This window comes from Podarcis cretensis, assembly GCF_951804945.1.
Source record: "Podarcis cretensis genome assembly, chromosome: 2".
Classification (NCBI taxonomy): Eukaryota; Metazoa; Chordata; class Lepidosauria; order Squamata; family Lacertidae; genus Podarcis; species Podarcis cretensis.
This window is the reverse complement of record NC_137171.1, coordinates 128,157,795-128,185,186: the sequence shown is the minus strand read 5'-3', so window position 1 is coordinate 128,185,186 and position 27,392 is coordinate 128,157,795. Positions and strand designations below refer to the sequence as shown.

At 48.0% G+C, this 27,392-nt stretch overlaps 2 protein-coding genes across 4 annotated transcripts; both read right to left on the bottom strand.

Annotated features, from left to right (window-relative positions):
- Positions 1–1,672: 1,672 nt before the first annotated feature.
- LOC307209514 (uncharacterized protein) lies at positions 1,673–10,458 on the bottom strand. 2 transcript variants are annotated; one of them, XM_079964651.1, is made up of 3 exons: positions 10,315–10,458; positions 4,991–5,164; positions 1,673–3,779 (listed from the first exon to the last, which is right to left on the bottom strand). In XM_079964651.1, exons 2-3 carry the CDS (start codon positions 5,121–5,123, stop codon positions 1,936–1,938), a joined length of 1,977 nt encoding a protein of 658 aa, XP_079820777.1. In that variant the 5' UTR covers positions 5,124–5,164; positions 10,315–10,458; the 3' UTR covers positions 1,673–1,935. The 2 variants fall into 2 exon arrangements, with proteins under 2 accessions (XP_079820777.1, XP_079820776.1); XM_079964650.1 differs by lacking the exon at positions 10,315–10,458 and adding an exon at positions 5,357–5,504.
- Positions 10,459–16,312: 5,854 nt separating this feature from the next.
- Positions 16,313–27,061, bottom strand: LOC307209528 (uncharacterized protein). Of its 2 annotated transcripts, XM_079964699.1 has the most exons (5): positions 26,976–27,061; positions 25,860–25,985; positions 20,331–20,504; positions 19,965–20,138; positions 16,313–18,302 (listed from the first exon to the last, which is right to left on the bottom strand). In XM_079964699.1, exons 3-5 carry the CDS (start codon positions 20,428–20,430, stop codon positions 16,738–16,740), a joined length of 1,839 nt encoding a protein of 612 aa, XP_079820825.1. In that variant the 5' UTR covers positions 20,431–20,504; positions 25,860–25,985; positions 26,976–27,061; the 3' UTR covers positions 16,313–16,737. The 2 variants fall into 2 exon arrangements, with proteins under 2 accessions (XP_079820825.1, XP_079820826.1); XM_079964700.1 differs by lacking the exon at positions 19,965–20,138.
- Between the last annotated feature and the right edge of the window lie 331 nt (positions 27,062–27,392).

Sequence of the window (27,392 nt, the reverse complement as noted above, 5' to 3'; positions counted from 1 at the left end):
ATTAAAGGGATGTGATAAGTTTTTAGATTGCAGAGCTTGTAAGCAATCCAGGGTAAAAACACGCTCATATCCCAGGTCTAGCAGAGAGACAAGCAAGCCCTTTGAGCTACTCCATGCAGATTTGTGTGGCCCAATGCCAGTAGCGAGTCTGGGTGGGTCCAAATACATTTTGCTTCTTTTGGATGATTTTTCAAGGATCTCCTCAGTTTTTTCGATTAAACACAAAGGGGAAGCTGCTGCACCGATTAAAGATTGGATCACATTGCCAGAGTTGAAATATTCTACAAAATTGATTAGCTTTCAGAGCGATAGAGGGGCGGAGTTTACTGGGTCTGCCCTGCAAAATTTCTTCCTCCAGAAGGGAATCAATCACAGGTTGACAGCACCACCCAGTCCTCAACAGAATGGTGTTGCTGAACGTAAGAACAGAACACTGCAAGAGGCTGTGGCTGCCATGCTTTTTGACGCAGGACTCCCACAGCGCTTTTGGGCTGAGTGTTGGAAGGCTGCTGCATTCACGCAGAATTGCGTGTTTAATTCAGCTGTAGGGGACTGATACTGTTGGTGAAGAACAGAGTCCAGAGCAACAGAGTCCAGAGCAGGAGCGGCCCAGAACCCCTCCAAAGGCTACTGTCAAGTCTGAGCCAAAGAGTGAGCTGTCCTTGCCCACAGGTCCAGCTGTAAGATGCAGCAGGTCAGAGGGGGAGTTCTCTGACACTGGGGATGATCTAGCTGGCCCTAGTGGGTCAGAGGGGGTACCAGAGCTCACACTGAGATCAACCCGAGCCACAATGGGTAAACTGCCTGACAGGTTTGAAGCCACAAGTGTGTGGGTTGGTGTGGCTCAGTGTGAACCTGAAACTTTTGAGGATGTTCAAAAACTGCCTCAGGAAGAAGCCAGCAAATGGCATGAGATGCAGAAGGAGATGAGCTCAATGGAGTCTCTGGGCGTGTTCTCCCTCACAATGGGTAAGATTGAGCAACTGCTTGAATGTCTGAGTGTGCAGTAGTTAGGACACCCATGGAGACTAGCTACGTGAAAGACAATCAGCAAGTAGAACGCGCTGCGTTCGAAAATACTGAACTCTTCCAGTCAGCTCTGGGTAGCCTATTGTATCTATCCCAGGGGAACAGACCTGACATAGCGTTTGCTATTAATCTGCTCAGCCGGGAAGCTTCAAGCCCAAGTGTGCAAGCCTGGAATGATATTAAACGGGTCCTGCGTTACCTGCAAGATACCAAAGACTTCTGCCTTAAGCTGTCAGCCAATTGTGACATCAAGCTGACGTGCTCGGTAGACAGCAATTGGGTGAATCTGGCAGATAGGAAGTCCGTCCCTCTGCCTGGAAGCTTGCTGGTGGGGAGTTCTGTGAAGGTCTGTGTTTGGGGTAAGTGGTGTTTAGATAGAAGAAACAGTGTGCAGACTTTTCCTTTATCTCACACGGAAAGCACTTGCTGCTCGCTCTGCTGCTGCCTGGAAGAATTTATGCACAGAGGAAACGTGTCGGACTCAGGCAGTAATCCAACAGCCCTGTTTAGGGAAGCTTTTAATATCTGATGGATTACTGTATTTTAATATTTTGTTGGAAGCTGCCCAGAGTGGCTGGGGAAACCCAGCCAGATGGGAAGGGTATAAATAAATTATTATTGTCATTAACATCATCATCATCTATTTTTTGTATTTTTTTATATTAAGATTCTTTATTTTGAATTTAGGAGGACACACACAGGAAGAGGACAGTTGGAGGTGCGAGGGACCTGCAAGGAACGCAAGGAAGGAAGGATCTCTCAGGGTGGGATATGGGGAGAAGAGGGGGTCACGCAAGGGAGAAGTGGGGGAGCCTGCCTTTCTATGTGTTGATGAATGACATGATATATATGATACAAAGGTCATAAACAGTATTTTTAGTGTATTCCCCCCCCTTTTTTTCCTTTCTATACAATTGTATTTTGTAAGGGTTGTTTAATTTTTTTTGTTTTTTTTCTCTTTTTTGGTTTCCCCTCTGTATGAATTCTTTGATGGCGAGTGAGATGGTAGGTGCTTTGGAAGCTCTTTCCACATTTCAAGCACTGATAGGGTTTCTCCCCTGTATGAATTCTTCGATGGGAAGTCAGATGGTGAATGTGATTAAAACTCTTTCCACACTCCAAGCACTGATAGGGTTTCTCCCCTGTATGAATTCTTCGATGGGAAGTCAGATGGTGGCTGTGACCGAAGCTCTTTCCACATTCCAAGCACTGATAGGGTTTCTCCCCTGTATGAATTCTGTGATGGGAAGTGAGACTGGAGCTAACAGTGAAGCTCTTTCCACATTCGAAGCACTGATAGGGTTTCTCCCCTGTATGAGTTCTTTGATGCAAAGTGAGTTTCGGCCGCTCCCGGAACTTCTTCCCACATTCGAAGCATTCATAGGGTTTCTCCCCTGTATGAGTTCTTTGATGCAAAGTGAGTTTCGTCCGCTCCCGGAAGTTCTTCCCACATTTGAGGCACTGATAGGGTTTCTCTCCTGTATGAATTCTTTGATGGGAAGTGAGAGTGTGCCTCTGACTGAAGCTCTTCCCACATTGCAAGCACTGATAGGGTTTCTCCCCTGTATGAATTCTTTGATGGGAAGTGAGATCACCACTCAGACGAAAGCTCTTTCCACATTCCAAGCAGTAATAAGGTTTTTCCCCTGTATGAATTCTTTGATGGAAAGTGAGATTCACCTTCTGACTAAAGCTCTTTCCACATTCCAAGCAGTGATACGGTTTCTGCCCTCTATGAACTCTTTGATGGAAAATGAGAGTGGACTTCCGGCTGAAGCTCTTCCTGCATTCCAAGCACTGATAGGGTTTCTCGCCTGTATGAGTTTTTTGATGCAAAGTGAGCTTGGCCCCCTCCCCAAAGCTCTTCCCGCATTCGAAGCACTGATAGGGTTTTTCTCCTGTATGAGTTCTTTGATGGGAAGTGAGACTGTGCTTGAGACTAAAGCTCTTCCCACATTCCAGGCAATGATAGGGTTTCTCCCCTGTATGGACTCTTCTATGCAAAGCAAGATCACCTTTCTGACGAAAGCTCTTCCCACATTCCCAGCACTGATAGGGTTTCTCCCCTGTATGAATTCTCTGATGTGAAGTGAGAGTAGTACTGTGCCTGAAGCTCTTCCCACATTCCAAGCACTGATAGGGTTTCTCCCCTGTATGAGTTCTTTGATGCAAAGTGAGTTTCGTCCGCTCCCGGAAGTTCTTCCCACATTCGAAGCATTGATAGGGTTTCTCCCCTGTATGAGTTTTTTGATGCAAAGTGAGTTTCGTCCGCTCCCGGAAGCTCTTCCCACATTGCAAGCACTGATAGGGTTTTTCTCCTGTATGTATTCGTTGATGGGAAGTGAGACTGTTCCTCTGACTGAAGCTCTTCCCACACTGCAAACACTGATAGGGTTTTTCCCCTGTATGAATTCTTTGATGTGAAGTGAGAGTAGTACTGTGCCTGAAGTGCTTCCCACATTCCAAGCACTGATATGGTTTCTCCCCGGTATGAATTCTTTGATGGAAAGTGAGATTCCGGCGGTTACTGAAGCTCTTTCCACATTCTCTGCACTGATACAATTTCTCCCTGCTCTGTCCTCTTTTGTGTGCAGTGAGGCTATCCCTCTGAACGAAGCTCTTTCTTTGACGGGAGGTGGAATGGGAGCTTTGACGGATGTTCTCTCCACACTCTGAATATTTATATGACTTCTCTACTATGTGGATTCTCTTGTGGTCCCCCTTGTTGTTCCCTTCCAGTTCATCTCCATCTGCAATGAAGAGAGAAGCGAATTAGAGCCTCAGGAAGAAATGGAGCTCCAGATCATTGAACAAAGTTAATGAATGCTTGTGATAGGGGAAGAACTAAAAATAGATGTGGGGCCTTTCTATAGTTTTCACTGCCTTTGTTGGCTGGTATTTACTGACATATTGCTTGGCTTTTATCTGGAATGGATTTTGTTCTGGCTCAACCCTGGAATCCACTCCATCTCCAAGATCAGTCATCTCTTTGGTCAATCAAATGCAAACAGAAGCCAAAACAACAAGCCTGACAGAATTTACATTAACTTCCCTAAAAACTCTGAAGCCGGCATTTAAGAAGGCCTGGGTGGTTCAGACAAGCCTGGTCACTGTTTTAAAATTCATGACTAGATGCAGAACATTCAGAGAGGAAACAGTTGATATCCCTCCATTCTGGGTTCACGGTGGGGGATGTTAGAATCCCAGATGCTGTTGGTCTCCAGCCAAAGAGTTGAAGTTCATCACATACAGGTATGAATGGAACGTCCACGTCTCGTCTGTGAAACAAACAGCAACACCTTCACCTGAACACTCCCCATCAGTTGTTGCCTCAATCTGGTTGGTCTAAATTTAAATTTATACGTAAATCACTTTCTTCACTTTGAGGAGACTGCATTTTTTCATTAGCAACAGAAGAGGAAAAGTGACTATAACTCAGTTCAAACCAATTCATGAACCCAGAACTCATACACCGACCACTAATGATGAACCATATGTTATAGATATACCTGCAAATTTATTCTGCTATTTTTGATATGCAAATGACATGCAAAGACTTAGTCTACATATTTGTATCATTTATTAGTCCTATGATCCTTGTTTTTAAAAGCAAATAAGAAGTTATTCCAAAAAGAAAAAGACAACACACAGAGGCCCCATCTGCATTCAAACTGCAAAGCAGGATCAGTGAGTTTTCTGACATTGGCAGGGCATTCAGATCACAACAGGTTTTAGACCTTTTGAGCTGTGGTGACTGGGGAGCTGTGATCCATTCCTGGCTCAAATTGCCTGCAGATGACAAAGGAGCAGGGAGGCAGGCAGGTGGAGGAGCCCGAAAAGGTGCTCCCCTTCTCCATCTCCATCCACCTGCCTGCCTCCCCCCACCCCCTAGCTGAGCAAGCCCCAGAACCTCTCTGGCTCCATCCATCCAGGTCCCCATCTCCCCTCCCTTGGAACTCACCAGATCTCTCGGAGGTCCCTGGGAGGGAGAGCTCAGAGGTTGTGGGGAGGGATGCAGGAGACAGCCGGACCAGGTCAACCGTCCATCTTCCCCCTTCCATCCTTGCTAGCTTTGCAGGATCCGTCTCTTTCATCCTTCCTGAGGAGTCAAGGAGCCAAAACGAGCTGCAGGGTCCTGAGAGAGAGGAAGAAGCAAGGGGAGCCTCAGAGGCCCTGCAGGGATTTTCTGGCTGGAGGGGAAGCCTCCCAATATGTTGGGGGCCCCATCCACAGCAAAATCCCTGCTTTATCTCATTTCTGGCCAGAGAGCTTCCCCTCTTCACCCTCCATCCATCCATGTTCCCATCTCCACTCTCCTGGGACTCACCAGATCTCTCAGAGGTCCCTGGGAGGGAACACTCAGAAGTTGTGGGGAGGGATGCAGGAGACAACCTGACCAGGTCAACTGTCCATCTTCCCCCTTCCAACTTCGCTAGTTTTGCAGGATCCATCCCTTCCATCCTTCCTGAGGAGTCAAGGAACCAAAACGAGCTGCAGGGTCCTGGGAGAGAGGAAGAAGCAAAGGGAGCCTCAGAGGCCCTGCAGGGATTCTCCTGCCCTAGATATTCTCCTGCCCCTGGAGAAGCACAAATGGGGCAGCCCCTTCCCAAGAGAAGCCCCATTTCTATACCTCTCCAGTGCTTCCAATAAATCAGGTAGGCTACTTGCGTGGCAATTGAAGAAAGGGAAAAAAAAGAGAGAGTCATTGAGAAATGAAAAATAATTGAAGATCCTAAAGAAATATGCAAAAAAAATTGTAAAGAAGAAGACCAAGAGGAGGAAATGGAAAGACACATAGCACAAAATAGATTCCCGACAATAGCAGATTGGAAAATAGAACAACTAAATCTACCAACAGCGATGATGGAGGTGCAGCAATCAATCTCAAAAGCAAAGATAGGAAAGTCCCACGTACAGATGGATTACTGGCGGCATTTTATAAGAAGTTAGAAGATATATTATCAGAACTAATGAAACAGTACTAAATGGAATTTAAAAGAAGGAAGAATACCAAAATCATGGGAAGAAGCATTTATCACACTGATACCCAAACAAGGAGCAGATCCAACACTAATAAAAAATTATAGACCTACATCATTGTTCAATAATGATTATAAAATATATTGAATGAAATAATACATAGAGATCAGGCTGGCTTCTTACCAGGCAGACACATGCACAATAAAATGAGAAACATAATTGATATTTTAGAATATTTAGAAGCAAGAGCAGATAAAAAAGCCATTTTGATGCTAATAGACATGGAGAAGGTCTTCGACAACATCTCTTGGAGCTCCATGAAAAAAACTACAGAAAAAACAGGACTCGGAGAAAATATTCTTAGGGGTGTTGAGGCAAAATAATAAGGAAAATCCTTGAATTTCGAAGTGGCAGGATTTAAGTTAAATAAAAATAAGACTAGTATGCTAGCAAAAATATGTCAACACAGGAAAAAGAACTAAAGAAAATATCAGGATTGGAAACAGTAAATAAAACTAAGTATTTGGGAATCTGGCTGACAAATGAAAACACCAATCTATTTAAAGAAAATTATATTAAAACATGGAAAGAAATCAATTTTGAATCATATAATAAGAAAATTGATATATAGAGTATGGGAAAAACATAAAGTGGTGTTAGAACCTAAAACCGCCTCGTGGATTTCACCTCAAGAAGCAATAACTGGGGAAAAGAAAAATATGGAATTGAACTGGGCCACTTTCATTGCCTTGTTGTGACGAAGGGGCTTGAATAACTCAGAGAAGCTATGAGCTAAGCTGTGCGGACAGGTCATAGTGGAGAGTTTAGACCAAACGTGATCCACCTGGAGCAGGAACCGGCAAGCCACTCCAGTAGCCCTGCCAAGAAAACTCCATGGACAAAGACAACAGCCATATAAAAGTTATGACGCTGGAAGATGAGCCCCTCAGGTCGGAAGGCGTCCAACATGCTACTGGGGAAGAGCGGAGGGCAAGCACAAGTAGATCCAGAGCTGATGAAGCGGCTGGGCCAAAGCCGAAAGGACGCTCAGTTGCGGATATGTCTGGAAGCAAAAGGAAAGTCTAACAAACACTCTGTGAGGTGAGTGGGTCTGAGAGACTTCAAAGAAGTGTGACTGGCCCAAGGTCACCCAGCAGGAGCAGGGAAGCGAACCTGGTTCACCAGATTACGAGACTACCACTTTTAACCACTGCACCACACTAGCTCTCCAGAGGAATTATACCAGAAACATATGGATGTCTCGTACACCCCAGGTAGTGTGGTTGCTGACCTTGAGCCAAACATCCTGGAGAGTGAAGTCAAATGGGCCTTAGAATCAGAATCTCCTTTAAATCAGAACCAGTGAAGGCGGTGAAGGTCCTGTGTGAGTGCCTGGAGGCGGTTGGCGGATGGATGGCGGCTAACAGATTGAGGTTGATCCTGACAAGACAGAAGTACTGTTTTGGGAGGACAGGGGGCTGGTGGGTGTGGAGACTCCCTGGTCCTGAATGGGGTAACTGTGCCCCTGAAGGACCAGGTGCGCAGCCTGGGAGTCATTCTGGACTCACAGCTGTCCATGGAGGCGCAGGTCAATTCTGTGTCCTGGGCGACTGTCTCCACCTGGTTTGCAGGCTAAGACCCTACCTGCCTGCGGACTGTTTTGCCAGAATGGTGCATGCTCTGGTTATCTCCCGCTTGGACTACTGCAATGCACACTACGTGGGGCTACTTTTGAAGGTGACCCGGAAACTGCAATTAATCCAGAACACCAGTCCTGAGAGATCTGCATTGGATCCCAGTATGTTTCCGAGCACAATTCAAAGTGTTGGTGCTGACCTTTAAAGCCCTAAACGGCCTCGGTCCAGTATACCTGAAGGAGTGTCTCCACCCCCATCATTCAGCCCGGACACTGAGATCCAGCGCCGAGGGCCTTCTGGCAGTTCCCTCATTGCGAGAAGTGAGGCTACAGGGAACCAGACAGAGGGCCTTCTCGGTAGTGGCGCCTACCCTGTGGAACACCCTCACCTCAGATGTGAAGGAAATACGCAGCTATCCTATCTTTAAAAGACATCTGAAGGCAGCCATGTTTAGGGAAGTTTTTAATATTTAATGCTGTATTGTGTTTAACACTCGATTGGGAGCTGCCCAGAGTGGCTGGGGACACTCAACCAAATGGGCAGGGTGTAAATAATAAATTATTATTATTATTATTATTATTATTATTATTTAGAAAGCACTGCTAATTACAAGGCCTGGGGAAGTGATGATATTCCAGCTGAACTATTTAAAATTTTTAAAGATGCTGCTGTTATGTTAAGGTGCTACACTCAATATGCCAGCAAGTGTGGAAAACTCAGCAGTGGCCAGAGGATTGGAGAAGATCAGTCTACATCCCAATCCCAAAGAAGGGCAGTGCCAAAGAATGCTCCAACTACTGCACAATTGCACTCATTTCACACGCTAGCAAGGTTATGCTTAAAATTCTACAAGGCAGGCTTAAGCAGTATGTGGACCAAGAACTCCCAGAAGTGCAAGCTGGATTTAGAAGAGGCAGAGGAACCAGAGACCAAATTGCAAACATGCACTGGATTATGGAGAAAGCTAGAGAGTTCCAGAAAGACATCTACTTCTGCTTCATTGACTATGCAAAAGCCTTTGACTGTGTGCCTGATCACCTCATCTGTCTCCTGAGAAATCTCTATGTGGGACAAGAAGCTACAGTTAGAACTGGATATGGAACAAATGATTGGTTCAAAATTGGGAAAGGAGTACGGCAAGGCTGTATATTGTCTCCCTGCTTATTTAACTTCTATGCAGAATTCATCAAGCGAAAGGCTGGGCTGGATGAATCCCAAACTGGAATTAAGATTGCCGGAAGAAATATCAACAACCTCAGATATGCAGATGACACAACCTTAATGGCAGAAAGTGAGGAGGAATTAAATAACCTTTTATTGAGGGTGAAAGAGCAGAGCGCAAAATATGGTTTGAAGCTCAACATCAAAAAAACGAAGATCATGGCCACTGGGCCCATCACCTCCTGGCAAATAGAAGGGGAAGAAATGGAGGCAGTGAGAGATTTTAATTTCTTGGGCTCCATGATCACTGCAGATGGTGACAGCAGCCACGAAATTAAAAGACGCCTGCTTCTTTTAGAGAAAAGCAGTGGCAAACCTAGACAGCATCTTAAAAAGCAGAGACATCACCTTGCCAACAAAGGTCCGTATAGTTAAAGCTATGATTTGACCCCAGTAGTGATGTATGGAAGTGAGAGCTGGACCATCAAGAAGGCTGATCACCGAAGAACTGATGCTTTTGAATTCTGGTGCTGGAGGAGACTCTTGAGAGTCCCATGGACTGCAAGAAGATCAAACCTCTCCATTCTGAAGGAAATCAGCCCCGAGTGCTCACTGGAAGGACAGATCCTGAAGCTGAGGCTCCAAGACTTTGGCCACCTCATGAGAAGAGAAGACTCCCTGGAAAAGACCCTGATGTTGGGAAAGATGGAGGGCACAAGGAAAAGGGGAGGACAGAGGACGAGATGGCTGGACAGTGTTCTTGAAGCTACCAGCATGAGTCTGACCAAACTGCGGGAGGAAATAAAACACCACCTAACAGGGTGGATCCAGTATCACCAAATAAATGAGGTCTTCAAAGCTGACAAGAAAAAGGGTTTTGCAATTTCAGTATTGGATAAAGGATTATTACAAAACAAAACAAAACAAAAATAATTTCTAAAATGTATGGAACATTATTGGCGTGGAAGGATATGGATGAACAGGTAAAGGCGGTAATGATTAAATTGGCTATGGATTTAGGGAAACCTATTCAAGTAATAACATCATGGGGAAAATTATGGAAGGAGAGTTGGAATTTTACGGCTTGTGAGGCAATAACAGAAAATTTGATAAAGATGTTTTATAGATGGTATATAACACCAACCAAGATATGCAAAATGTATAAAAGAAAATCAAAAATACGTTGGAGGTGTAACCAAGTAGAGGGGACACTTCTGCATATGTGGTGGCTATGTGATAAAATCAAGGGCTTCTGGGATACGGTTTATGAAGAACTAAAAACTGAGACTGGTTTCCTAGGTGAAGCTTTTTCTACATTCTAAACAGTCCCCTGTAGGAAATGTTTCATGGAAAATTAGGTTCACCAACAGAATGAAGCCAGACAAATGTAGGAAGGGAAAAAGATCTCTGAAGCTTACATTGAAGAAGGCCTGGGCAGCTCAGAGCAGCCTACAGAGATCTGTATGGAATTTCAAAGCTGATTTCATGATCCAACAGGGAGTCTTACCTGAGAGGCCACGATCCCACGATTCTGATCCTTGACTTCCTTCTGCAGAGCTCTCTGGTCAGGATCCAGCAAAGCCAAGTCCTCGTCTGTGAAAGGAACAGCTATGTCTTCAAAGCACACCGGACCCTAAGAGAAAAAGGGAGAAGAAAGATGATCTTCTACACATTGCTCTGTTCTCTTCTGTAACAATTTTGTTGTGTATTTAAATGATGGGTACAGTGTTGCTTCAGGATAAGAACAGAAATTGCACAGCGGTGGCCCCATTTTCTAACGTGGTACCTCAGGTTAAGAACAGTTTCAGATTAAAAATGGACCTCCAGAATAAATTAAGTTCTTAACCCGAGGTACCACTGTATTAATCTTTGAGTAAATGGGGGAATTCCACAAAATAATATTTTCTTATCTATATGGTACTCATCTTCAGGTAAATCTTTGCAAAGCATTCCCATTTTCCAGATGGAAGGACCTCCTCTCCCTCCATCTGGTGGGGTGGCCCCTCCCCCTGCCCTCAAGCCAACTTCAAGGGGCACCAGGAGGGGGGGGAGGGCATTGTGCATTGTGAGGGGAGGGAATGTTGGTTGGCTGGCATCCGGCTGTCTTAGGAGACCATGGAAGAGTGTGTCTTTGGGAGTGAGATCTGGGGGAGAGACATGTGTTGTTGCATCTGGGACACAGGAAGTGGTCCAGTTGTGCTGCTGCAGATGCAGGCGGGCTTTTCTTCTCCCTGTGCTCCCCCCACGTGGGAATGTTCCCCTCTGGCTGCAGCCTCTGGTCACAAAGGTGACTTTTCCCTCCCTCTGAAGGGGGTTTATTTCCTTGACCCAAATCCCCCTCCCCAAAATGAAGGCAGCATCTGGATCCCAAGGAAGAGCAGAGATGCATATTTCCTGCGATCTCCCCCCCCCCTCCCTGGCTTGGCAGAGAGGACAAAGGAGGACCCCCTGCTCTCTGACTTGGGGGTCTCTCCCCCCCAGGCATGATCTGAGCAGGGACCCCCATTCATCCTCCCTGCCCCCCTGGGACCCCCTTCTCCCCATGGCACCCTCAGGGGGAGGAGAGAGGAGACTCACCGGATTCCAGGAGGGGCACCAAGGAAGCGTTTGCAAAAGAGAGAGAAGAAAGCAGCCTCCTCTCTGCCTGCAGAAAGGGATGGGGGGAGGGAGGGAGGGGCTTCTGCTCTGGAGGACCTTGCCCCTCCCCCATCACTCCCCTCCTCTCTAGGAATCCAGCTCTGCTCCTTTTAACCCTTGCCAAGCCGAGTCCTCCCCTCCCTCTCCCTGCCTTCAGTTTTCCTGCTTCTGCGCCTGCGCTCTAGGGGCTGCCCCCCTTATCTCCTGGGAGGGAGAAGAGGCGAAAGGCTGCCTAGTGGCGGGAGGTGCCTTGGGCTCAGAAGTGGCTCCCTCAAGACACCCCCCAAAAAACACCCTCCAGCTCAGGGGGGGGAGGGGGGGGGCTTCCCAGTCAGGAGACCCCTCCCCTCCCGAAAATCACCTTTCCCCCACCAGGAAAATAGGGAGATGAGGAAGAAACGCACTCGCGATCTTGGGGGGAGGCCAAAATGAGATTTACTGTAATAAGCTTGCAGGACCCATGGAAAATGGTTAATCAATAAAGCAGCTTGGGGCCAATAATTTCTACCTTCCGATCAATTGAAAAAACAGGCACTTTATGCCAGCCCCAAACTAGACCCAAAGCGGATATGAGACGTAGCAGATGGGAAGAAATCGGACTTTACTGCAATGGATGCCGGCAGTGGTGAAGGGAGTTTTCATGCAGCCTTTCGAAAGAGAGAGGAGCTTGAAAAGCGAGAGGCAGGAAGAGAAACCCGCCCCTAAAGCGCCGGGAAAGTGCCGCCTGCTCTGACAGGAATCCTTGGCGCCTAAAACTGAGGCGAGGCTCAGATTTCGAAGGGCGGGCAGTTGGGAAAAGGCGGGAAAAGTCGTTGAGGGAAAGGAGCGGCGGGGGGAGGGGCGGCGCCTCCTCTCTCGTCCCTCAGAGACACAAGGGGGACCCTCTTGTGAGGGGAGCAGAAAGGAGGGCTCTCCCAGAAAGGGGGGGCAGGGGGGTCTCTCTCCCTTGTCGCAGGAAACCCACCCCATCATTCAGTTTGTACACACTCTACTCACACTCACACACTACATACTCTACGCTTCTGTTATAAATTCATAGAAAATCAACCATACATCGGATCTGCACTGTTCCACTTTTATTTGACTCCATGAGGGAAGGACTACAAAATGGGGAAGAAGTGTGCATGCACACGAAAGCTCATACCAAGAACTAACTTAGTTGGTCTTTAAGGTGTTACTGGAAGAATTTTTTTTATTTTGTTCTGACTATGGCAGACCAACACGGCCACCTATCTGTAACTGGAAAAATGGGGAAGGTTTGATACAGGCCATCCCAGCACATCCACAGGAGCCCTGCCCAGTTGCTATGCCAACCCTGATGGTCCGAGACAGAAGACCATCAAGATCACAAAGAACTTGCATATGGGAGTGGATTCAGCATGGACTGAAACAAAGGACAATGATCAGCTCTTCCCTCTGGGGGCAGGAAACTGCAAAGTCCCCTCTGTCACCTGGAAAGTACTCATGGAGAGGGGGAAAGGGGAAACCAGCCAGGTGACAGGACACTCAGGTTACCACCACAAACCCCTCCTTTCTGTGATGTATGTATGATGTTTCTGGTGGGTGGTCTTGATCTACAGGGTGGCAGTTTCAAAAGTCTTTAGAAGGCCTTGCACACCCCTGTTGCAACAGTTCAGTAAAGGCCAAGCCTACAGGCTGCTGTTTTGCTCCAAGTTATCCTGGTTGGTGTCTTTGTTTTTGTCCAAGGGAGCCCTCGGATTTTTCCGTTAACAGCTGGAGACTCCCCTTCTGGCCCCTCGGGGTCCCAGGAGCCCTTTCTGGATGGCCCTCGCTTGTTCCTCCGCCTCAGGCAGTAGTTCAACAGGAGAAGTCTCAGGGGGCCAATGGAGCCCAGTGTGGGGACTGGGGAAATTGCTGAACTGGGGTTCTCCCAGTCCAGCCCAGACAAGAAAGAGAGGGAGCTCTAAGAAGAGGAAGCCATTGCAGAGAAGAACCGGACTTGGCTGTTCTCTGCTGAGGGTCTCCTGCCTTTCTTCCAAGGCTTCCTGGGGGTGCCATGGCCAGAGGAAGACACAGCCCCCCCCTGAAGGGCCCTGGGGAGCAAGCAGAGCCTGCCTTAGTTTCCTTCCCCAAGGCCTTGGAGGAACCTTGGGGTGCAGAAGGAGAAACCCCAAATGGAGCTCAGAGTCCTGGCAAGTGGGGAAAGGAACATGATATAGCACTTTCCAGATGAGTCTCGATACAATACAATATTCTTTATTGTCATTGTCCCATACAGAACAACGAAATTGAAAAAAATCAACACCAGACATTGAAAAACCAACAAGCCTGCTACCCCAGCCTGGTTAGCCCCCTAAAACTCTGATACCCCATAATTAAATACAATATACTCCCATAGAGACTACCTTACACTGCATTTAAAACCAAAATCGCATTTGGATAGAAACTGTTTCTCAGGCGGCTAGTCGTAGTCTTTATAACCCTGTATCTTCTTCCAGAAGGCAGAAGCTGAAAGAGATCACTTCCGGGGTGCGCACTATTCTGCACTATCTCTGCAGCTTTCTTATCTAGCACCTTCTGCAAATGCTTGCAGGGCCATGAGTAGTATGCATGAAAACATCAATGCTAAATTGAGCAGATCCCCGGAGGCAGTGCGGATTATTGTGGGGGACTTCACTCACACAGATGTGACGGCAGCACTCCCAAAATCCCATCAGCACATTGAGTGTGCAATAAGGGGAGAAAGTACTCTTGACAAGGGTGTATACAAACATTGGACGGGAATATAAGGCGCCCCTTGGTAGTTCAGATCATGTGTCCCTGCTTCTGACACCAGTGTACACACCCCTCAGGAAACAAGGCCAGCTACAAACATGGATGGTTACAGTGTGGCCTGAGGGAGCCTCTCAGCAGTTGCAGGACTGTTTCCAGGAGACCGATTGGAATATGTTCGACCATCAAGATCTAGAAACTTATACATCAACGGTCCTGGATTATATTAGATTTGGCAGGTAAACACGAGGAAGGCTATGGGCCCAGATGGGGTGGCTGGCAGGGTGCTAAGAGATTGTTCGGACCAACTGGCAGGAATCTTTATGAAGATTTTTAACCAGTCTCTGGCCCAAGCCGTTGTTCCACTTGACCCTTACCAGTTTGCGTACGAGGCAAAGAGATCCACGGAGGATGCTGTGGCAATGGCTTTACATGCTGTCCTGACTCATTTGGAGAAGAAAGGGAACTATGCAAGATTGTTATTTGTAGACTTAGTTCTGCATTTAATACTATTCTTCTGCATAGATTGGTGCCCAAACTATTAGACCTGGGACTTCCACTGTGTTTGTGCAGGGGGATATTAAATTTTCTATCAAACTTTTTTATACGCTCTATACAGCTGACTGTGCCCCCAAATACCCCAGTAATAAGATCATTAAGTTTGCAGATGATACAACGGTGGTTGGTTTAATCACGGCTGGAGAGGGGGAGGCGGCCTATAGGAAGGATGTTGAGCAGTTGGGGGAGGGGTGCAGGAAAAACAACTTCCTCCTTAGCTGAAAGAAAACAAGAGAGATTATTGTGGACTTTAGGAAATGTAGAGCACTTGGAATCGCCTCCATGGTCCAGGGACTGATCCGCCCTGGCTTCCTCCTCGGAGGTCCCCTCAGAAGGAGAAGGGGTCCCGGGTCTCCATGGGGGAGAGCGTTCCTGAGACCTGCGTTCGAGGCCAATGCTTTCGCCTTTCAGGCTCCAGCCCACCTTCTCTCTGGTGTTTTTGTGAGCTGTAGAGATGGGATCACATGCATTCCCAGGTTTAAGAAGGATCCCTTGAAAAAGCTGAGAAACCTTTAGTTGAAAGTTCTTTATTTGCCAATGAACTTTGCCTCTGCGTGATTTATTGGGAACCAGATGCATCCACTCCAAAGAAGCTTCTGCAGCACCTTGGCATTAAAGACCCAGAAAAAGAGACAGAGGGGAATGTGTGGGTCACAAGGTGGGAGTTGTTCGAAAGGAGTCGCTGGGAGAGGCAGAAGGTTGTGTTAAGCAGGTGAGGGAAGAGCAGGATGAGATAGAAAGAGCCCCATGGAAAGACGAGGTTGGGCTGAGCTGGTATGGGAATGAGAGGCAGAGAAAAATGTACAGCCAACAAAAGAGGATCTCGTTTGAGGAAAGGGAATTAAGATGCCTGCTTCCCCATCCCCAGTGGATTAAAATGTCCAAAGATTAGGAAAAGAAGAAAGAAGAGGAAGCAGGATAGGATGAACATTATAAGAGACCAGATTTTTCCATTGTGACTTGGCTGAGATTTGTTGGAACAGTTTTTAAAAGGCTTTATAGAAACTGGACCTAGAAACTGGAGAAATACTAATTTGGATTATTAGACAATCATTATAAGAATCATATTGCACTGTCTGAGTTGGTTAAGATTTGAAAGCTGGGCTAGGGAGGGAGATGAAGGGAATGTGTCATCTTGGTGAAGAGGAGGAGTTTGGATTTGATATCCCGCTTTATCACTAACCGAAGGAGTCTCAAAGCGGCTAACATTCTCCTTTCCCTTCCTCCCCCACAACAAAGACTCTGTGAGGTGAGTGGGGCTGAGAGACTTCAGAGAAGTGTGACTGGCCCAAGGTCACCCAGCAGCTGCATGTGGAGGAGCAGACGCGAACCCGGTTCCCCAGATTACGAATCTACCACTCTATGCTAAACACCACTTACCACTGTATGCTAAATACATCTGGGTTTATTCTGGAGTGCAGATTATGAATAATTGTTGCTACAGATGATTTTTAGATGGAGATGGGAGTTTTCTTTTCGGTGCCTGCTCTGTGGAACACCCTCCCAGCAGATGTCAAAGGAAAAAACAACTACCAGACTTTAAGAAGACATCTGAAGGCAGCCCTGTTTAGGGAAGCTTTTAATATTTGATGGATTACTGTATTTTAATATTTTGTTGGAAGCTGCCCAGAGTGACTGGGGAAACCCAGCCAGATGGGAAGGGTATCAATAAATCATCATCATCATCATCATCATCATCTTTTTGTATTTTTTATATTTTTAATATTTTCTATTAAGATTCCTTTATTTTGAATTTAGGAGGACACACATAGGAAGAGGAGAGTTGGAGGTGCGAGGGACCTGCAAGGAACACAGGGAAGGAAGGATCTCTCAGGGTGGGATACGGGGAGAAGGGGGGGTCACGCAGGGGAGAAGTGGGGGAGCCTGTCTTTCTATGGGTTGATGAATGATATGATATATATGATACAAAGGTCATAAACAGTATTTTTACTTTATATCCCCCCTTTCTCTTTTCTATACAATTTTATTTTGTAAGGGTTGTTTATTTTTTTTTTGTTTTATTTCTCTTTTTTGCTTTCCCCTCTGTATGAATTCTGCGATGCGAAGTGAGATGGGAGCTCCTTCCGAAGCTCTTTCCACATTTCGAGCACTGATAGGGTTTCTCCCCTGTATGAGTTTTTTGATGCAAAGTGAGCTTTGTCCCCTCCCGGAATTTCTTCCCACATTCGAAGCACTGATAGGGTTTCTCTCCTGTATGAATACTTTGATGGGAAGTGAGACTATCCTTCCGATTGAAGCTCTTTCCACATTCCAAGCACTGATAGGGTTTTTCTCCTGTATGAGTTCTTTGATGTAAAGTGAGATTCACCTTCTGACTGAAGCTCTTTCCACATTCCAAGCAGTGATACGGTTTTTGCCCTCTATGAATTCTTTGATGGGAAGTGAGACTGTTCCTCTGAATGAAGCTCTTCCCGCATTCCAAGCACTGATAGGGTTTTTCTCCTGTATGAGTTTTTTGATGCAAAGTGAGCTTGGCCCCCTCCCCGAAGCTCTTCCCACATTCGAAGCACTGATAGGGTTTTTCTCCTGTATGAGTTCTTTGATGGGAAGTGAGATGGGAGCTCTTTCTGAAGCTCTTTCCACATTGCAAGCACTGAAAGGGTTTCTCCCCTGTGTGAATTCTTTGATGGGAAGTGAGATGTGCGCTTTGATTAAAGCTCTTCCCACATTGCAAGCACTGATAGGGTTTCTCCCCTGTATGAATTCTGTGATGGGAAGTCAGATGGGAGCTATTAGTGAAGCTCCTTCCACATTCGAAGCACTGATAGGGTTTCTCCCCTGTATGAGTTCTTTGATGCAAAGTGAGCTTGCCCCTCTCACTGAAGCTCCTTCCACATTCGAAGCACTGATAGGGTTTTTCTCCTGTATGAGTTCTTTGATGCAAAGTGAGCTTGGCCCCCTCCCTGAAGCTCTTCCCGCATTCGAAGCACTGATAGGGTTTTTCTCCTGTATGAGTTCTTTGATGGGAAGTGAGACTCTGCCTGTGACTGAAGTTCTTCCCACATTTCAAGCACTGATATGGTTTCTCCCCGGTATGAATTCTTTGATGGGAAGTGAGCTTTGAGCTTTGATAAAAGTTCTTCCCACATTTCAAGCACTGATAGGGTTTCTCCCCTGTATGAATTCTGTGATGGGAAGTGAGAGAGCTGCTTTGACTGAAGCTCTTTCCACATTCCAAGCACTGATATGGTTTCTCCCCTGTATGAATTCTTTGATGGGAAGTGAGATGTGCGCTTTGATTAAAGCTCTTCCCACATACCAAGCACTGATAGGGTTTCTCCCCTGTATGAATTCTTTGATGAGAATTGAGATGGGCCCTCTGTCTGAAGCTCTTCCCACATTCCAAGCACTGAAAGGGTTTCTCCCTGCTCTGTCCTCTTTTGTGTGCAGTGAGGCTATCCCTCTGAACGAAGCTCTTTCTTTGACGGGAGGTGGAATGGGAGCTTTGACGGATGTTCTCTCCACACTCTGAATATTTATATGACTTCTCTGCTATGTGGATTCTCTTGTGCTTCCCCTTGTTCTTCCCTTCCAATTCATCACCATCTGCAATGAAGAGAGAAGCGAATTAGAGCCTCAGGAAGAAATGGAGCTCCAGATCATTGAACAAAGTTAATGAATGCTTGTGATAGAGGAAGAACTAAAAATAGTTAGATGTGGGGCCTTTCTATAGTTTTCACTGTCTTTGTTGGCTGGTATTTACTGACATATTGCTTGGCTTTTATCTGGAATGGATTTTGTTCTGGCTCAATCCTGGAATCCACTCCATCTCCAAGGTCAGTCATCTCTTTGGTCAATCAAATGCAAACAGAAGCCAAGACAACAAGCCTGACAATGTTCCTTGTTTTTGAAAGCAAATAAAAAGTTATTCCAAAACGAAAAAGAGAACACACAGAGGCCCCATCTGCATTCAAACTGCAAAGCAGGATCAGTGAGTTGTCTGACATTGGGAGGGCATTCAGATCACAGAACTGGTTTAAAACCTTTTGAGCTGTGGTGACTGGGGAGCTGTGATCTATTCCAAGCTCAAATTGCCTGCAGATGACAAAGGAGCAGGCAGGCAGGTGGAGGAGGATCTAGGAGTCTTGTTGGACCACAAACTTGACATAAGCCAACAGTGTGACGCGGCAGCTAAAAAAGCCAATGCAATTCTGGGCTGCATCAATAGGAGTATAGCATCTAGATCAAGGGAAGTAATAGTGCCACTGTATTCTGCTCTGGTCAGACCTCACCTGGAGTACTGTGTCCAGTTCTGGGCACCACAGTTCAAGAAGGACACTGACAAACTGGAACGTGTCCAGAGGAGGGCAACCAAAATGGTCAAAGGCCTGGAAACAATGCCTTATGAGGAACGGCTAAGGGAGCTGGGCATGTTTAGCCTGGAGAGGAGGAGGTTAAGGGGTGATATGATAGCCATGTTCCAATATATAAAAGGATGTCACATAGAGGAGGGAGAAAGGCTGTTTTCTGCTGCTCCAGAGAAGCGGACACGGAGCAATGGATCCAAACTACAAGAAAGAAGATTCCACCTAAACATTAGGAAGAAGAGCTGTTCGACAGTGGAATTTGCTGCCAAGGAGTGTGGTGGTCTCCTTCTTTGGAGGTCTTTAAGCAGAGGCTTGACAACCATATGTCAGGAGTGCTCTGATGGTGTTTCCTGCTTGGCAGGGGGTTGGACTTGATGGCCCTTGTGGTCTCTTCCAACTCTATGATTCTAACGCGAAAAGGTGCTCCCCATCTCCATCTGCCTGCCTGCCTCCCCCCACCCCCTAACTGAGCAAGCCCCAATTCCTCTCTGTCTCCATCCATCCAGGTCACCATCTCCCCTCCCCTGGGACTCACCAGATATCTCGGAGGTCCCTGGGAGGGAACGCTCAGAGGTTGAGAGGAGGGATGCAGGAGACAGCCGGAGCAGGTCAACCGTCCATCTTCCCCCTTCCATCCTTGCTAGCTTTGCAGGATCCGTCTCTTTCATCCTTCCTGAGGAGTTGTGGAGCCAAAAGAAGCTGCAGGGTCCTGAGAGAGAGGAAGAAGCAAAGGGAGCCACAGAGGCCCTGCAGGGATTTTCTGGCTGGAGGGGAAGCCTCCCAATATATTGGGGGCCCCATCCACAGCAAAATCCCTGCTTTATCTCATTTCTGGCCAGAGAGCTTCCCCTCTTCACCCTCCATCCATCCATGTTCCCATCTCCCCTCCCCTAGGACTCACCAGATCTCTCGGAGGTCCCTGGGTGAGAACGCTCAGAAGTTGTGGGGAGCGATGCAGGAGACAACCTGACCAGGTCAACCGTCCATCTTCCCCCTTCCAACTTCGCTAGTTTTGCAGGATCCATCCCTTCCATCCTTCCTGAGGAGTCAAGGAGCCAAAAGAAGCTGCAGGGTCCTGAGAGAGAGGAAGAAGCAAGGGGAGCCTCAGAGGCCCTGCAGGGATTTTCCGGCTGGAGGGGAAGCCTCCCAATATGTTGGGGGCCCCATCCACAGCAAAATCCCTGCTTTATCTCATTTCTGGCCAGAGAGCTTCCCCTCTTCACCCTCCATCCATCCATGTTCCCATCTCCCCTCCCCTAGGACTCACCAGATCTCTCAGAGGTCCCTGGGTGGGAATGCTCAGAAGTTGTGGGGAGGGATGCAGGAGACAACCTGACCAGGTCAACCGTCCATCTTCCCCCTTCCATCTTCCTTAGGTTTGCAGGATCTGTCCCTTTTATCCTTCCTGAGGAGTCAAGGAGCCAAAAGAAGCTGCAGGGTCCTGGGAGAGAGGAAGACGCAAAGGGAGCCTCAGAGGCCCTGCAGGGATTCTCCTGCCCTAGATATTCTCCTGCCCCTGGAGAAGCACAAATGGGGCAGCCCCTTCCCAACAGAAGCCTCATTTCTATACCTCTCCAGTGGTATAGAGTTGGATGTGGTCAAAAATGAGATGGCAAGAATAAATATTAACATCCTAGGCATCAGTGAACTAAAATGGACAGGGATCGGCAAATTCAGTTCAGATGACCATCATATCTACTACTGTGGGCAAGAATCCCGTAAAAGAAACGGAGTGGCCCTCGTAGTCAAGAAAGGAGTGGCAAAAGCTGTACTGGGATGCAATCTCAAAAATGATAAAATGATCTCGATACGAATCCAAGGCAGACCTACAAGAAATAGAATCCAGATTTCCAAAGAATAGCAAGGAGAGACAAGAGGGCCTTCTTAAACCAGGACTCCCCTGGCCCAGGAGGACTCCCCTGAGTGAGTGCTGAGGGCCCTGCTCCTCTCTGCCACTTACCATCTGGCCTGGGGCGGGGCCTGAAGCCTCATAAGGACTGCGTGGTGCTTGCTGCCTGCTGCCCAGGAGGACTCCCCTGAGTGAGTGCTTGAGGGCCCTGCTCTTGCCACTTACCATCTGGCCTGGGGCGGGGCCTGAAGCCTCATAAGGACTGCGTGGTGCTTGCTGCCTGCTGCCCAGGAGGACTCCCCTGAGTGAGTGCTTGAGGGCCCTGCTCTTGCCACTTACCATCTGGCCTGGGGCGGGGCCTGAAGCCTCATAAGGACTGCATGGTGCTTGCTGCCTGCTGCCCAGGAGGACTCCCCTGAGTGAGTGCCTGAGGGTCCTGCTCCTTCCTGCCACTTACCACCTGGCCCAGGGCAGGGCCTGCCAGGCCTCACTAGGACAGTGTTACTGCAGGAGGGGCACAGAGTGTTTTTAAAATGTTTTTTAAAAAATTAATTTGGATTTTTTGTATGTGGGGGGTGGGGGTGGGATGGATGTTTGGTTGGGTTTGGGGAATTATTTTTTTTATTTTGATGTTTTTGTAATTTTAAAATTTTTTTGTTTGTATTGTTTTATTGGTTTTGTTTGTTTGTATAAGTTGTTATTTTGTTCTTAGGGGGAGGGGTCAGGGCTGCCGGGGAGTGGGCCCCAGCCCACAAAATGGCTGGGGCATGTTCCACAGGGGGGGGATGCACTGGGACAACCGATCTCAGTGATCACGGGTAGGAGGAGGAATTACGCTAAGACCAGACCATGTCATTACCGAGGAGGCAGGTTTAGTCATTGTTTGAAGACTATCCCTGCCTCCGGGTCTGGTCCTGACCGGATGGATACTAGAATCAGCAAGGGATACCCACATGACCTGAAGGTGCTGCTGTGCAATGCCAGGTCAATGATTCATAAGACCACTGCCATCCATGACTTGATCATGGATGGAGGACTTGACCTGGCATGTGTAACAGAGACTTGGTTGGATGAAGCAGATGGGCCTGTCCTTGCCGCTGCTTGTCCACCAGGTTTCTCTTACGCACAGCAACCCAGGTCATGTGGGCGGGGAGGGGGGCTTGCAGTGATTTTTAGAAAGTCATTAGTTTGCACCAGGCGTCCTATTGGGAAGACCCAGTTTTCTGAGTGCATGTTCTGGAAGTTGGGCAATAGGGGCAGTACAGGATTCCTTTTGGTGTACCGACCTCCCCGCTGCACCAAGGATTCCCTGCCCGAGCTGCTTCAGGTCGTGGCGGATGTTCTCCTGGAGACACCTAGCTTGGTTGTCCTAGGGGATTTTAACATCCATGCCGACACGACCTTACAAGGGGCAGCTCAGGACTTCGTGGAAAGCATGGCCTCCATGGGGCTGTCCCTGAATAAGTCTGGCCCAACCCATAGCCGCGGACATGCCTTGGACCTGGTGTTTACCTCTATGGATGTTGGTGATCTGACACTAAGTAAAAGTGAAACAAAAGAAGTGCCATGGTCAGATCACTTCCTGGTGCAACTGGACTTCTCTGCGACCCATCCCCTCTGCAGGGAGGTGGGACCAATTCGGATGGTCCGCCCCCGCCACTTAATGGATCCAAATGGTTTCCAGAGAGTGGTAGGGGATGCTTTATCCCATGTTGATGGCCTTTCAGCTGATTCCCTGGTGGCCCGCTGGAATGCGGAGTTAACCAGGGCTATTGACTGTTTGGCTCCGAAGCGCCCTCTCCGATTGCATGGAGCCCGGACAGCCCCGTGGTTTTCCACGGATCTGAGGGCAATGAAACAATCTTTGAGACGGCTAGAGCGCCGGTGGCGGATAACTCATTCCGAATCTGATCGGACACAGGTTAGAGCTCAACGTCGAGCCTACCAAGTGGCGATAGCGACGGCGAAGAAGAATTTCTTCACCGCCTCTATTGCATCTGCAGAAAACAGCAGCAGGAGACTTTTTCAGGTGGTTCACAATTTAGCGGAACCACCTGCAACATCGGGGCCCAGTACGGGCCACATGTTCTCCTGCAATGATTTTGCAAAGTTTTTTTGCAGATAAAATCGCTCAGATTCGGGAAGAAGTAGACTCCACCGTGGGAGCAGGGCCGGGGCGGGAGAGTGCTAGAGTTCTGCCTAGTCAAGTTGAGTGGGATCAGTTCCAAGCTGTTACCTCCGAGGATGTGGACAGGCTGCTTGGACGAGTGAAACCAACCACCTGTCTCCTGGATCCTTGCCCATCCTGGCTTATAAAAGCTAGCTGGGAAGGACTGGGCGATGGGCTTCGTGGGGTGGTGAATGCTTCCCTCCGTGAGGGAGCCTTCCCAGACCCGCTGAAAGAGGCAGTTATTAAACCGCTTCTTAAAAAACCATCTTTAGATGCGGCCACAATGGCCAACTATCGCCCAGTCTCAAATCTTCCATTCTTGGGCAAGGTGATAGAGCGAGCGGTTGCCGAACAACTCCAGGCACGCCTGGAAGAAGCGGACCATTTGGATCCCTTCCAGTCGGGATTCAGGCCTCATCATGGGACTGAAACTGCCTTGGTCGCACTGGTTGATGATCTCCGGCAGGCTAGGGACAAAGGTGAGAGCTGTTTCCTAGTTCTGCTGGATCTCTCAGCGGCGTTTGATACCATCGACCATAACATCCTTCTGGACCGTCTTGAGGGGCTGGGAGCTGGGGGCACTGTCCTACAGTGGTTCCGCTCCTTCCTCCTGGGCCGTGTTCAGAAAGTGGTGGTGGGGGATGAGTGTTCAGACCCCTGGGCTCTCATTTGTGGGGTGCCTCAGGGTTCTGTCCTCTCCCCCATGCTTTTCAACATCTACATGCAGCCGCTGGGAGAGATCATCAGGAGGTTTGGGCTGGGTGTTCATCAGTATGCGGATGATACCCAGCTCTACCTCTCTTTTAAATCAGAACCAGTGAGGGCAGTGAAGGTCCTGTGTGAGTGTCTGGAGGCGGTTGGAGGATGGATGGCGGCTAACAGATTGAGGTTGAATCCTGACAAGACAGAAGTACTGTTTCTGGGGGACAGGAGGCGGGCAGGTGTGGAGGATTCCCTGGTCCTGAATGGGGTAACTGTGCCCCTGAAGGACCAGGTGCGCAGCCTGGGAGTCATTTTGGACTCACAGCTGTCCATGGAGGCACAGGTCAAATCTGTGTCCAGGGCAGCTGTTTACCAGCTCCATCTGGTACGTAGGCTGAGACCCTATCTGCCTGTGGACTGTCTCGCCAGAGTGGTGCATGCTCTGGTTATCTCCCGCTTGGACTACTGCAATGCACTCTACGTGGGGCTACCTTTGAAGGTGACTCGGAAACTACAACTAATCCAGAATGCGGCAGCTAGACTGGTGACTGGGAGCGGCCGCCGAGACCATATAACACCGGTCTTGAAAGACCTACATTGGCTCCCAGTATGTTTCCGAGCACAATTCAAAGTGTTGGTGCTGACCTTTAAAGCCCTAAACGGCCTCGGTCCAGTATACCTGAAGGAGCGTCTCCACCCCCATCATTCTGTTCAAGAAAATTGGAGATATGAAAGGAACATTTTGTACAAAGATTACCATAATAAAGGACCAAAGTGGTAAGGACCTAAGAGAAGCAGAAGACATCAAGAAGAGGGGGCAAGAATACACAGAGGAGGAGGAGGAGGAGAAGAAGAAGAGTTTGGATTTGGGCTGAGAGACTTCAAAGAAGTGTGACTGGCCCAAGGTCACCCAGCAGCTGCATGTGGAGGAGCGGGGAATCGAACCTGGTTCACCAGATTACGAATCTACTGCTCTTAACCACTACACCACACTGGCTCTCCAGAGGAATTATACCAGGAAGAAGGAGGGCACAAGGAGAAGGGGACGACAGAGGACGAGATGGTGGGACAGTGTTCTTGAAGCTACCAGCATGAGTTTGGCCAAACTGCGGGAGGAAATAAAACACCTAACATGGTGGATCCAGTATCACCAAATAAATGAGGTCTTCAAAGCTGACAAGAAAAAGGGTTTTGCAATTTCAGTATTGGATAAAGAATTAGTACAAAACAAAACAAAAGTAATTTGTAAAATGTATGGAATCTTATTGGAGTGTGAGGATATGGATGAACAAGTAAAGGCGGTAATGATCAAATTGGCTATGGATTTAGGGAAACCTATTCAAGTAACATCATGGTGAAAATTATGGAAGGAGAGTTGGAATTTTACGGCTTGTGAGGCAATAACAGAAACTTTGATAAAGATGTTTTAAATAAAGAAATATTTCTTTACGCCACAGTGGCAGTGAGAACATTTATTGCCTATTAATTGCCAAAAATTGGAAAAAAAGAAATAATTCTGACAAACAAAAGCTCTCTTTGGAGGAGGGTCCCTGGCACTCGGGGATAGAACATGAATTTTGTTATTCCAAATACCAGTTATACCATATGCCTTATACCATTTTCTAAAATTCTATGATTATCCCTGCTGTGTTTTATTTAATGGAAATTGAGACTGGTTTCCTAGGTGAAGCTTTTTCCACATTCTAAGTAGTCCCCTGTAGGAAATATTTCATGGAAAATTAGATTCACCACCTGAATGAAGCCAGACAAATGTAGAAAGGGAAACAGAAAATTTGACAGGATGTACCTCCCCGTCCCTGAGATCTCTGAAGCCTACATGGAAGAAGGCCTGGGCAGCTGAGACCAGCCTCATCCTGGTTGGAAAAGGCAGGACTGGTGGAAGAATATTCCCAGACAGAACAGGAGATGCATCTCCTATGGAGAGTTGTGGGTGTGTTGACATCTCAGATGCTGCAGGTGGCGCTATGGGGCTCCCTCAAAATAGAGGAGGTTTGTCCTTCAGAGATCTGTATGGAATTTCAAAACTGATCTCATGATCCAGCAGGGAGCCTTACCAGAGAGGCCACGATCCCAGGATTCTCCTCCTTGACTTCCTTCTGCAGAGCTCTCTGGTCAGGATCCAGCAAAGCCCAGTCCTCCTCTGTGAAAGGAACAGCTACGTCTTCAAAGCACACTGGACCCTAAGAGAAAAAGGGAGAAGAAAGATATTTTTCTACATTGCTCTGTTCTTTTCTGTAACAATTTTCTTGTGTATTTAAATGATGAGTACAGTGGTACCTCGGGTTACAGATGCTTCAGGTTACAGACTCCACTAACCCAGACATAGTACCTCGGGCTAAGAACTTTGCTTCAGGATTAGAACAGAAATCGCACGGTGGTGGTAGTGGAGGCCCCATTTTCTAAAGTATTAAGAACAGTTTCAGGTTAAAAATGGACCTCCAGAATAAACTAAGTTCTTAGCCCAAGGCACCACTGTATTAATCTTTGTGTAAGCGGGGGAATTCACATAATAATAATTTTATTATCTATATGGTACTCATCTTCAGGTAAATCTTTGCAAAGCATTCCCATTTTCCAGATGGAAGGACCTCCTCTCTCTCCATCTGGTGGGGTGGCCCCTCCCCCTGCCCTCAAGCCAACTTCAAGGGGCACCAGGAGGGGGAGGGGAGGGAATGTGGGTTGGTTGGCATCCATCTGTCTTGGGAGACCATGGAAGAGTGTGTCTTTGGGAGTGAGATCTGGGGGAGAGACATGTGTTGTTGCATCTGGGACACAGGAAGTGGTCCAGTTGTGCAGATGCAGATGCAGAAGGGCTTTTCTTCTCCCTGTGCTCCCCCCACGTGGGAATGTTCCCCTCTGGCTGCAGCCTCTGCTCACAAAGGTGACTTTTCCCTCCCTCTGAAGGGGGTTTATTTCCTTGTCCCAAAGCCCCCTCCCCCAAAAATGAAGGCAGCATCTGGATCCCAAGAAAGAGCAGAGCTGCAGTCCTCCTGCAAACTCGCCCCCTCCCTGGCTTGGCAGAGAGGACAAAGGAGGCCCCCCTGCTCTCTGACTTGGGGGTCTCTCCCCACTGTGCATGATCTGAGCAGGGACCCCCATTCATCCTCCCTGCCCCCCTGGGACCCCCTTCTCCCCACGGCACCCTCAGGGGGAGGAGAGAGGAGACTCACCGGATTCCAGGAGGGGCACCAAGGAAGCGTTTGCAAAAGAGAGAGAAGAAAGCAGCCTCCTCTCTGCCTGCAGAAAGGGATGGGGGGAGGGAGGGAGGGGCTTCTGCTCTGGAGGACCTTGCCCCTCCCCCATCACTCCCCTCCTCTCTAGGAATCCAGCTCTGCTCCTTTTAACCCTTGCCAAGCCGAGTCCTCCCCTCCCTCTCTTCAGTTTTCCTGCTTCTGCGCCTGCGCTCTAGGGGCTGCCCCCCTTATCTCCTGGGAGGGAGAAGAGGCGAAAGGCTGCCTAGTGGCGGGAGGTGCCTTGGGCTCAGAAGTGGCTCCCTCAAGACACCCCCCAAAAAACACCCTCCAGCTCAGGGGGGGGGAGGGAGGGGGGCTTCCCAGTCAGGAGACCCCTCCCCTCCCGAAAATCAC

What these genes read in the sequence shown, in the direction of transcription:
- LOC307209514 (XM_079964650.1), bottom strand. Translation starts at nt 5,489, where the DNA reads ATGGAAGGGATGGATCCTGCAAAACTAGCGAAGTTGGAAGGGGGAAGA. An exon ending in AGGGACCTCTGAGAGATCTG is followed by an intron (nt 5,165 to 5,356) that starts GTGAGTCCCAGG and finishes CCTCTCTCTCAG; the next exon opens with GACCCTGCAGCTCGTTTTGG. An exon ending in AGGGACCTCCGAGAGATCTG is followed by an intron (nt 3,780 to 4,990) that starts GTGAGTTCCAAG and finishes TCTTCATTGCAG; the next exon opens with ATGGAGATGAACTGGAAGGG.
- LOC307209528 (XM_079964699.1), bottom strand. Translation starts at nt 20,430, where the DNA reads ATGGAAGGGGGAAGATGGACGGTTGACCTGGTCAGGTTGTCTCCTGCA. An exon ending in AGGGACCTCTGAGAGATCTG is followed by an intron (nt 20,139 to 20,330) that starts GTGAGTCCTAGG and finishes CCTCTCTCTCAG; the next exon opens with GACCCTGCAGCTTCTTTTGG. An exon ending in AGGGACCTCCGAGAGATCTG is followed by an intron (nt 18,303 to 19,964) that starts GTGAGTCCTAGG and finishes TCTTCATTGCAG; the next exon opens with ATGGTGATGAATTGGAAGGG.